Genomic DNA, 12,143 nt, shown 5'->3' on the forward strand with positions numbered 1-12,143 from the left:
GGAAAAAAGCCAGCAATGCATTCATGTGCTATTACCACTACTTACACCATGATGGTGAGCATCAGGAAAGACAAAATACCACTGGAGTACATAGGAAGCTGTGTTATTGTACTATACATGCTAACACTTAGACATGAAAAAGAGTTGGGCATGTGGCAAAGCTAAAAAGGCCTCTGAAGACACATAGGCAAAGGCATTATTGCAATTACCTAACACATCCTGAGTCTTGGTTTTGCACTAGCAGCAGTTTTGGGATCAATCCAAAACTCTTAGTGAAGTCCATGAGACTTTTGTTTGATCAGGGCCTGCAGAAACAGCCTTCTGACAGTGTCAAAAGTATACTTTATTGCTGCTGCCTTATACTGAATTCCTTGCACATAGTGCTATAGTGGACAAGTGAAGAAGGAAATAAAAACTTAAAATATCATCCAATTTATTAAAACTTAATGAGCCATTGCTCCAATACGTGCAAAGCACACACCACTTCTTACATTCTGACTTCAGATTGCAATTTACTAATCAGTTCCTGAAGCACCTCAGTCCCAAAGCAGTTACTGATTGATCGGTTAATGAAAGTTTCCACAGAGAGAATTTCACTTCTGTAATTGGAAGTTTAAGGGGAAAATCTGAGACGATGTTAAGAAAATAAAAAGCACAAACAAAAAACCTCTACAAAACAAATCAGACAAACACCACCACCTCCCTAAAAAAACAGCACTTCATTCTTGTACTTGTCTTCAAAATAAGAGAGATGGAATACTATTGTATTTTATACACTGGCATGCAGCTTTAACACAGCTGTTGTCCACAAGACTGCACAATTATTTGTACATTTTGAAAGAATAAATTGGCAAACAGAAGCTCTGTGATATGATATGTGCAAAACACCATTCCAAGAGCCTTCAGTGGAGCCCAGTTACATCACAAGAAACCAGGCCACATGTTCAAAATTAATGATTCTGGTTAGACAGCAGTGTATGTGAAATAAGCTGCTTGTGGGCAGCGGTTCACACCAGTTTCTCTAGGTTGTCACAATATGACTCCATTTACAAGCTCTCAGTTAATACCTGTGACTGTCATACTACCTTAACCAGGTTCATGGAGAAATCAAAAGCAATGAGCCTGAGTCTGCAGGAGAAAAACCCAAAACCAATGCACAAACCCCCAGACAACAAACAAAAAATGCCAACATCATCTTTTCATCTAACCTACTCAACAGTGGTACTTCTTTCTGTATTTCACTCTTCACATTGGTGAGTATTTTATACAGAAAAAAAGGGATGTTTAAATTGTGAAATGCACGAATAATTTTCAAGGGCAGTACTGTTCCCTTTTCATTCTGAGGAGCAAGAAATGTTTACCTTCCCTGCCCCCAGCCAGCAAAATTACAAAGCATAGGGCTATGGCATAAATACAGTACAGAGGGGGGGGAAAAAACCAAACCCCAAACTGAAACAAGCAAGCAAGCGAGCAAAACCAAACCCAACCCCTCACAACATCACAAATACTCTTGCCACTTATTTAAAAAAGAGTAGAACATAAATCAGATTTTGCATGACACAGGCACTAGGGGAGGATGAGAACTGCAGAATAACTATATAAATAAATAAAAATTATGTCCCAGAGTAAAGACATTATATCCATAAGGGTTTCAACCTCTGTCCAAGTGCACTTGACTGATGTATAATGCAACGTACAGGTGTACACATCTGAAGGCAAGGAATGAGCAGTCTTAAAAATAAATAAGCCCTTATAAATCAGTCCTAAACAAGCAAAAAGTTTGTGTTACTGCACAGGAAAAAAGGGAGACAAATTTGTGTCACTTCAGGATCTGGAACCTTATTCAATGCTTTTGAGCATTTATCTGCAGTATTTTTCTTATTTTCATTCATTTGTATTTCTGCTGTGCTTTTAGTGCAGTAGTTAATCACAAAATTCCATCTGGTCTACAGTTTTACTTTGCATCCTTATTGTCTCAAACGATCCAAAACAATCCAATCCTTAGTACTGAGAACAATAATGTCAGGCCCTAGAAGCACTGTGCTAAAGCTCTGGAATATCATTTTCTTTTAAAATATAGCCTCTTCAAACTGGCTTTGACCTACAAGCAATCTCATGTTTTAAAGAAATCTCTCTCTGAAAAGCAGCACCTTGACAGGATTTAACACTCGAGACTATCTTTAGATTGGTTTTGATTAAAAAATTAAATTCCACCTAAATTAATGTCATTATTATTACTGGATCACTCCAAGCATTACACTGCTTGACATGTCTTTCAAACAATTTCTTTGCTGTATTTGTGATAGAGAAGTCAATAATAATTGAAGGTTTTGTTGATTAGGAATGCCATTTCTTAATCAGAGAAAACACTTTGATACATACTCCTGGATTGACTGTTCAGCTGACATTTTTCTTTTTTAACAAATTTAGCACAGAACTTTGTGTCTACTTTTTTCCTGGGGTGTGGCTCTCAGTTGCAATCTTATACACAAGTAAATGAAACCGAAGACTACACAATTTAAGCAGATACCAGAATCGACAACCTATACCTGAAGTGCAGCTTAGAAGGTACAGCTTGTCTAAAATTAACTACTTCGATTAGCAAACAAGGCAATCTCAGGCTACTTTAGAAACAAAGGATCAGGATTTAGTGTACTTCGTACAACAACACTTAGTTCCTTCCCTTATCCTGGGGACAAGGGAGAGAGCTCTTGTTCAAGTACTGGTTACATGAAACCATATGCTGCTGAAATCTTATATCCCTGACTTTATATAATAAAGTCATAGATAGCCTGCAACGAGAGTTGTAACAAGAGTTCTGGCTTTTAATTTAGCAAGTATCAGCCTCAGACCTAACATAGCTCTGAAATTTCAGTTGAAAACTATAAAGAAAGGACTACACAAAAAATACAATGCAAAAAGGAACAAAAAAGAAATTAATCAGTCTTGCTTCTGTGTGCTTTTTCTATACATATAAACCTGACATGATTACTGAATTACAACTCAAGCATTCAGAAAACATCTTATATTACAACAGGGCCAAATCAAAAGGAGTGATCACCCTGGAAGTAAGTCCTACTGATTTCCAGCTAAATTAAATTAATCCCAAAGCAGCTACCACAGGCTTGTAATGTGAATTTTCTAATAACTTAGTCAGGATACAAGACCTATATGGCTGTGATATACTAAGAAAACTCTTCTGTCTGTAACATCTGAACTTCACCCTAAAAAAATAAGAATTTAATTTATTAAATAATAGGATTAGCAGTATTACTCACCATAAGACAAGGTTAGTGACCTTAAACTCCCTCAAGCAAATCCTGCCTTTGTCTTTAAGAAACAGGTTGTAAAACTCCTCAGCTACAGTAAGACCAGTAACCACTTTGTTTACAGCTAACTGGGCGCTCTGAGACACAAGGACACGACTCTTTACCCAGGTGCTTGTTTTCAAGATTATGAACACCTGATTCAAATCACAAGTGCAATCACTGGCTCACTGCAGCTCTCCTGGGCAAGATATGCCAGGTGAAAACCATTACAGAAGAGCCATAATATAAGGGTTTCTCATGGCTAAACAAGGTTCTCTCCCTGTCTGGTATACAACACAGCCTCTAAAGAACAGTGAATTCACCTTTCACAGCAATATTGATTTCTACACGTTACTTTTCTCTTTCCATTACTGTTTTTAGAAATTGTTTGTGCATATGTGTTTACTGTGGTAGTCCTCTCTGGCTGAGTCTGGCTCTTGTTTTTGACTCATTACACTTCTATGAAACACAACAAAGCGGCACTATTTGTCTGTCAATATAAAGTGATGCCATTTTGTACATTAACACATTTTAATACAAGACCACTCAAACTAGGAGACCCCTTATATCACCCAGTGTATCACTGCAGGCATGCATGTACACACGATCAGCAGATTGTACAAGGCAGCTATGTTAGCTCCCCAAATACTGTCTCCTGTGGTCAAGAGAAATACCTTCTCACAACCTGCAAGATGAGGTACACTTTTTTGAAGGTGCCATCTCCCATTATTGTTAGACAAACTGAATCAATAGTCCAGCCTGAAAATCATTGTGCTTATTAGTTGAAAGTCACTGAATATTTCTGTCTTTATATCTATAGAGGAAAAAACATAAAAAATACTTTCAAGGTATGCTGGTGATCTTAGGCACCTAAAAGTTTGAAAAGATCCCTTACCATAGTCTGCTTCCAAATTTAACAATCCTTTTTATTGCTCTTCCCTGTAGGGTCTGATTATTAGATAGACTACAGATGTAATCTCCAAAAGCCACACCCTCCGCTTCAAAACAGAGGTTGCTATGTTTCACCTGCTGAAATAACACACCTGCAGGCAGCCTATGAAGTATCCAACAAACACCCTAGTCTGAATAGCCCATTCCTTGCTATACCAAAAGGAAATCTTGCAGTCCACAAAAAGACTAAGTATGACTGCTAAACATGACATGCAAGAAAGCAGAATTTAGAGTTCATACCCTGTAAAACTGAAATTCAGAGGGATCTCTCGAATAAATGGGAGAGACTGCACGTTATGGATTAATCCATAACATTTTTATGTTATGAATTAATTGATATGCCAGTGGATTTTTGTCCTCTACAAAATTCCAAATTCTTCTCAGGCATTGGTTAAATTCCTACAGTAATAAGAAAGTCAGATTCAGAGCAAACTGTCCCCTGGGTCTCCCCTCTCTAATACAGAAGTCTACCTAGTTAGTATGAACTATTATTGTACAAATCTTTATGCAGTCCTGGAGATATTTTCCTATTCCAAGCCACAGCATGATCTATGAACACACTGCCAAGTAGATGCTGCTGCCCAGAGTATATAAGAAACAAATATGTAGTCTTTCCTACCTCAGTGTAAGCTGCTGAGAAAAGAAATTATTCCCTGCTTGTGTGTAATTGATCAGCTTCCTGGATATGGATGTGTGAGCTTTCATTTATTACCTACTTGGTCACTAGCACAGGGCTGCAAAGAAAATGGTCTTTCTAATAGGATGTTTTCTGGGAAGGGTAGGTGCAGTAGCACTGAGACAATTTAAATCACAAACAATGGCACTTTCCAATCCTCCTCTCTGTGTAAGACAACAGCTACAAGTTCATGGGGTCTGCAGAAAGTGAATTTCAACACTTATGTGCTGTCTGGTCCCTTTTAAATAATATGCACAAAGGGTAGATGTCTGTGCAATCAAGGCAGAGGAAGGCTTTAAGTACCATGATTTTAATATTCATAAGGTTTTAACTTCTTTATGATGACTTATGAAGTCTTCTATTACATCAGGATAACGGGCTTAGCAGAAAGGAAAATAATCCAAAACTTGCTATTTTTACACCAGTAAAAACATTTCAGAGCTATATTCAGAAACTATCCTCATAGCTAGGTTGAAATGATCTGTCAATTCCTATCAAGTGTTAAATAATATTTAAATCCAGAGTTCATGAAGGAATATTGTAAAAAGAATACATTTGCTGCAGAAATAACAAACATACACTAAAGCTTCAGCTTGAAACACATTCTTTAGCAAAATACATTGCCTAGAAGAAAAGACAATGAGGTTTTCCTGAGATCAGAATCATCAAAATCTCTTACCATTCCATTGGCTTAAAGACCGCTGTACAGACTTTCTATTGGGTTATCACATACACGAAGAGGGTAACAGGAGAGTAGGAAAACAATCACTCCAACGTTCTTTCATTCTCCACAAGTGTGACATGACCTATGGTCAGTTCTTCTTTACTGGAAAGGAATTTTGTCTTAGTCACACTTTGATGTACAAGAAAAGGAATGTGACTAACTAAGATGTATTGTAGAAGTAACTGTATATCAGCATCTCTTGAAGGTATCTCTCAACTTATAAAGGTTCTTACAATAGAAAGGTTCTTACAAAGAACCTCCTGATAAATTAACTCATTTGAAATACAAATATATTAGAAAAGTAGTGCTATGGCACAACCATTATCAAGCATTTTCTTAGTTGGGTAAGTTATCTTCCACGTGATTCTCAACCACTCAGCATTTCAAATTTAAGTTTGGGGAAGACAAGAGGATGTAAAGCTTTGAAGATACTGTCAAGTGCTTATGTGCACCACTGTCCTCTGCTGGAATAAATCAGTCTTACATATATGTTTGTGACTGATTAGCTTCTGTCATCAGTAGCTGACATAGAGCAAAAATTACGTAAGTGACAGCTAATGTGCATTCCCATTTAAGCTCCACAGGCCTGTGGCTTAGGACAGAAGGTTGTTAATTCTACTGTCTGTGCAATGTAACTGCGTAAACAGCATTAAAGATGTTTGCATATGCCCTGGACGGTGTTCTTTGTTACCATGCGTTTGTGCAGCAATAATACCCCCAGGCCCCACAGATACTGCACCCTGCTGCCCTACATATCTGAAGTTAAGATCCAAGATTTCAACTGCATAGTACTGTCTCATTTAATGCCCAGGATTTGCAAAATATTATCTATAAAATAGCAACTGGTTTTGTATCAGTGTGAACTCAAAGGAAAACCATATACAGCCCCTTGAGTACCTGAGCCTCAAGACATTTTAAACACAAAACAACTGAAAGAAAGACACAAATGAAATCACTGTCTCTTGCTCCAGCGTTTCTAGGACAAGTGATGCTTTTCTCAGGATAGGCAAAGAACCTGTACACCAAACTACCACTGTTAGAAAATATTTACAGATTTTTACTAGCTTGGGGCAGCTTCTGCCATCTCTGCAATTTAATCAGATCCTTATTGCCTGTAACTAACAAAGAGTGTTTGCATCCTTATTACTAAAGCCTCCACATATATCTTTCCTTAACTAACAGTGTCCTTCGAAACCAACAAAGACCAAGTAGTATGGTCTAGATGATGACCTATCTTGTGACCATATCAGGAAAAGGAATTCAAAAGTTCAAACCAAGTTAAAGTGTGAAAGACCATCAGAGACCTTGGAGACTGCATCTCCTACCTGTAAGACCCCTGACCAAAATAAACCCCTTACCTTCTGAGTGTATGTAGTGAATTTAAGAGAAGCTTGACCTTTCAGGCGAAGCAAGTAAGACACTGAGCAATGGATAGTTACAAGGTGTGGATGTGAGGTATAACTTTTACTTTTCATTGTATAAATGTCCACTGCAAATTTCAGATGGTGTGCTGGATTTGTGCTGCCCCAAGCACCCAAACTTGCCAAACTTTATGTAATAAAGAAATGTCTCCTCGTTAAAGGGTTTGATTCCCGATTTCGGTGACACCAAGACCTCTTGAAAGCTCCTAAGACTGTAGTGCAGCCAGTTCCCACACCAATATTACCACATTTTTCTGGTGTCGGGGGAAACGCCTCTTCAGCAGGAAAGTAAGAATATGTGAGAAGCTACACTGCCACGAAGCCAGCAGAAGACTTTCTACAGCAAAGGAGAAGGACAAAAGCCCTCCCGCTGACCACAGACTTCCCTCAGCCCCAACCCCACCAACACCTGCCCAAGGCTACCGCCGGCCCGCCCTCAGGCGGTGCACGAGGGCACGGCCCACCCCTGAGCCGAAGGGCTAGGCGGTGCGGAGAAGGCGGTGCCAAGGCGAAGGGGCTGGTGGGAGCTGCAGCCCGTCCCCCGCAGTCCGCCGCTCCGCACAGCTATCCCGCGCGTCAGACTACATTTCCCAGCGGGTGCTGCGAGAGTCCCTCGGCGGCGAGCAAGGCAAAATGGCGGCGGCGGCCTCGCGGGGGTGCGGTGGGGTTTGGCGCTGTGCGTGGCAGCGCGGCGCTGGGGGTCCTGTCCCCGCCCCCCGCGGGCAGCGAGCCGTCACCTTTAACGCGAGAGGCGGGGTAGTGCAGCCAGAGAAATGCGGGTACGGTGCTGGGACGGCACGGGGAGAGGTTTGGTAGCGGTGGTTCTCCGCCAGGACGTCCCGCCTTCAGCGTCTAGCCGCGGAGTGGGAGCCAGGCCCGGATTAGGGCCGCAAGGTTTGGGCAACGACAGCAGCGGCCTGCGGGAGCTGAGCGGCCGTGACCCTGTGACAGCAGCAGGGCCTGCTTTAAATGTGGTCTTCTGAGCGCTGTAAAGCATCTGCAGGTTGCTGGTGGTTGGCAGCACCTTCTCAGCGTGTATTTATCTCGCAGCCCTCACCGAAACCCCCAAAACAGTATTTGGCTTAACAGTAGTACTGTCATTTTGGCATGTTTCGCTGTGAGGAGAGCCAAACGTAATGCGAGCAAATTGAAAACCTTTCGCGTGTTTGAAGTATAATAAGCAAAGGCTGCGCCAATTTTCAAAATTATTTTTTGAAGGGTTATTCTCTTCCAAAGGAAGCTTTGTGAAACCTGCCTGGAACAGACCATTGTATTTCTGCTGTAACTGAACATAAGAGCCTGTACAAGCTTCCGTGTTCACAGGTGAAATTCAGGTTTCACTGCACAGCCTGTAACCCAAGTGAAGTTGTGCAGGCACTGGCAGAATTGTTGCTGTTTCTTTGGAGACACAAATGGAAGTCTTGAAAATACATGTCAAGAAACTCTAGGTTTCTTGTCTCTATTAATAGGTCTGGAGGAGTGACTGACTGATAACACATACTTTTTAATCTTGAGTGTAGGCCAATGCACTGCTTAAGCAAAGCCTGATGTAATTTTTAGCACTATGATGCTACAGGATTGCACTTCTAAAGAGTGAATAAATTTGCATTCCAACTTTTTTTTTTTTGTAAACCTTGATGTTTTTATGAGCAGCTGAAAATAGCGAAGAAAATACTGAGTTTCAGTGAAAGAAAGTCTGTCAGCTCCTTTCAAGGTCTGAAGCATAATCCTTTATGATGATATTCTTAAAGCAGTGATATAAGTGGCATTTGCATCACTAGTTTGGTGTTTGTAGGGATCTCCTCAGCTCTTGGACAGGCAGCAGAGAACTAAAATCAGCAATGAATTGTGTTCACCTTTGGAAGGAACACTATGCTTGATACATTTGTTTGATGTTTTTCAATAGCTCACTTATCTCCTATAGTTATCTCAGTACTTGTATTGCTGAAGTACCCTGCTGTAGAAATGTGATTTCATCACTGAAATATTATTTGTGTCACTTCATTTGTACAAGGCCAGATAATTGCTTACAGAAACTGTCAAGCAATTCATGTGGTAAAGGTGACCTTTTTCTCTTGTCCGTATAAAGGTTATGGATGTGAGAATTGCAATTACCTTTTAGATGATATGGAGAAGCTTTATTCTGTGGAGTATGTTCAGAGAGCGGTAGCTCTCTCGTTTAAATGACGATTTCTCTATTACCAGATTACGAATGTTTATGCTAATATGCTACTAACACTGCTCTGGAGAGCCACCTCTCCCAGCATGCAAGTGACTAGCTGACAGAGAAAAAATAATTTATTCTACCACCTCCGCTGAAGATTTATCAAAGTACCTGAGAAGTAATTGATATTTATGATGATTTTGTGATTTTCATGAAGTACCAAATTAGGGTTCATCCAGCATGCAAGTTTGCCTCATTAATTCCTCAAAGATTTCTCTTGTAAGGAAAAGTTAAAAGTTTCAGACCATTACGTTTCTTTTTTTATGGCATTCTTTCCTATACATAATGAAGATGCTTTGCTATACCATAGCCTCAGTCTCAGTTCTCCAGCATTGCAGCACAACTTTTGCCATTACATTGTAGATCTATTTACAGCATAGTTTACACTTTTTTTTTTTTTTACAGCTGCAAGTCAATTTTTGTCAAAAGACTCAATGACAAGCCCCTACATTTTATATTTTCAGGTGTTTATGGTGCTTAATGAAATCTATATTTAAATTGATTTCCCTTCTCGTTGCTTTGCAGTCTTGCTCCATGGGTACCAGTTGTGGGTTTGGAAATTCATGCACAGATCAGTTCCAACTCAAAACTTTTCTCTGGTTCTCAAGTCCAGTTTGCAGCGCCTCCTAACTCGTTGGTGTCTTTCTTTGATGCTTCTTTACCAGGAACTTTACCAGTAAGTTATGCTTCAATTTAATTTATGTCAGGATTAATGTCAGACAACTCTTGAGTATGCTTTTGATATTTTGTAGTTCCCAAGATTTGACTGTAGAATGACGTATTTTTCTGTTTTCTGCCTGCTTGATAACATATGATACCTAGTACTGTTTCTTTTCAGTTTACTCACTCCCTAGTTATCACCACAGATATTTGATATCCTCTGCAAAGGTTAAAAAAAAAAGTTTCTTTTCAACATTTTGAATGAGTTGTATTTCTCTGAGGGTGTGTTTGGTAGTGTGCCACACAGGGAATTCCTTAGATATGAAAGATACTTAAACTCCTATCAGAGAAGAACATCTCACATTTCTGTGTGGCCATTTGATGTTGCTTTAACATATATTTGCTTATGTCGTTGTCATTTGCTGTTTGGAATGTCTCACTATGGAAGTACTTTGTTTCCTAAGTAGAAAGTGTCTAATTTAGGAAAGTGTCAACCATTCCTATTTGCAGAGCAAACCAGTGATTTAAAGAACTCCCTGATCTGTGTGAGTCATTGCGGACTAAGTCAAAACTGCTAGCTAGCACTTAGCAATGACATTTACTAGTGACAACATAATACGTTTTTGAAGTTTCATCTTATTTGTGTCTTTGCAGTTGTACAATTCTCTGGGAATGGTAACAAGTTTAACATAAAAATAATAATTTAGAAAATGTAACACAAGTTGTTACTATAGAGTGGAAATGAATAGACTTACCATTGCCTCATGCAAAAAGCATGCAGGGACTGTGATGGGGTCAAATTATTTAATGCAAAAGTGTTTAACTAAGTCTACTTGAGCGGAGGTTTGAATTTCAGTTGCAGATTTTATTTTATTTTTCAAATGGCAGCTTTTTATCATCATATTGCAGGCTTAAATAATATCCTGAAACTGAGAATTTACTTGTAGCTGGATTTCTTGGGTCTCAATATATGCCATGTGTTCCTTAAAATGATAAACGAGTCGATACACTTATTCTTTATTTGCAGAGGTGTTGAAACCTAATGGAGTGAAGGTCACATTCTGATAAAATTTGGTCTTGACACTGCTCTCAGTGGTAATTCAAGGCTGAGTTTTGGATCTAATTTCATGGAATTTTGAAAACTTTTCAGAGAAAATGGGAATCCTATGCAATCACTTGGTTTTAAAAGAATCTAGTTAGACTTAAACATGGAAAATGAGTTCCTTTCACTTGGGAGCAGGGCTAGGCTGGGGAATTAACAGTCACTGAATTTAGAAGGGTCCAAGATTATGGATTGAGACCTACTTAATGTTCTGTTAGTGCACAGAAATCCTCATGAATTGTGTAATGTTTCTGGTTCAGTCAGGTAAAAAAACCCTGTCCTTGAATGAACAAAAATGAGTGTTTATCAAGAGTTTAACTTTTATGTATGTTTCTATTTATCTGGAAGAGCTCTTGTGCTTTTTCCTCTATTAAAATGCTTTACAATATATGTGGGCTTTGGCAGAGAACATAATTGCACCTGAGAAGCAAAAAGCACAAAGGTTTGGTCAATTTTAAAGTAGTGATACTATGTTAACTGCTACCAGCTGCTTTTATCTGTTCAAAGAGAAGAAAGATTTATCTGACTGTCATACTGGTGAAAATAGAGTTGAAAAGTAAACGTTACAAAGCGCATGTTCTTGCATGTTAGAATGTGATACAAAATCAGTTACTAGCCATAACTTTGTTTTCCCCTTGCACTTGTTGCACAGGACTTAATGTTGGAGACCAGTGTCTGCTCTGTATTCAAACAGTTGGGCTTAATTTCTTGAAATAACTGTACGTGTTTGTATATGGCAGTAGAGTTGGGTTTCAGTGGATTTTGAAAGGCAGAAGTTAGATTTTTGAGATTTCTGAATATTTGCAAAGCAACCCCACAAAACAACATTTTGACAAGTGTTACAGTTACTGCCTAATAAGTCTCTTTAGAAGGTAAATAATTGGCTTTTTCTTTTGTCTCTATTCCATTGAGGAAAACAAAGGAGCAAAATTTTAATACGGTAGTTGTGCTGTCTGTAGTAAAGAATAACTGCTGTTATAAACTGAGAACTATAGAGGCAGTTTTCAGCATTACAAGGATTTAAATTTACTGTAGAATTACAAGATGGTTGTGATAGACAATGATGCTGGTATTTGC

At 39.1% G+C, this 12,143-nt stretch overlaps 1 protein-coding gene across 3 annotated transcripts in view; it reads left to right on the forward strand.

Moving 5' to 3' along the window:
* Nucleotides 1-7,677: 7,677 nt before the first annotated feature.
* The window catches only part of GATB (glutamyl-tRNA amidotransferase subunit B), a 41,991-nt gene continuing 37,525 nt past the window's right edge, over nt 7,678-12,143 (forward strand). Inside the window, exons 1-2 of one of the 3 annotated variants that reach the window (XM_068137290.1) lie at nt 7,678-7,859; nt 9,830-9,980. In XM_068137290.1, coding sequence (XP_067993391.1) covers nt 7,714-7,859; nt 9,830-9,980 — 297 coding nt within the window. In that variant the 5' untranslated portion in view covers nt 7,678-7,713. The remainder of the gene's footprint in view (nt 7,860-9,829; nt 9,981-12,143) is intronic. The other 2 variants (XM_068137292.1, XM_068137293.1) reach the window with 2 other exon arrangements.

The sequence above is a fragment of the Melanerpes formicivorus genome, unplaced genomic scaffold (genome assembly GCF_026170545.1).
Source record: "Melanerpes formicivorus ecotype bairdi unplaced genomic scaffold, bMelFor1.0.p_v2 SCAF_4, whole genome shotgun sequence".
NCBI lineage: Eukaryota > Metazoa > Chordata > Aves > Piciformes > Picidae > Melanerpes > Melanerpes formicivorus.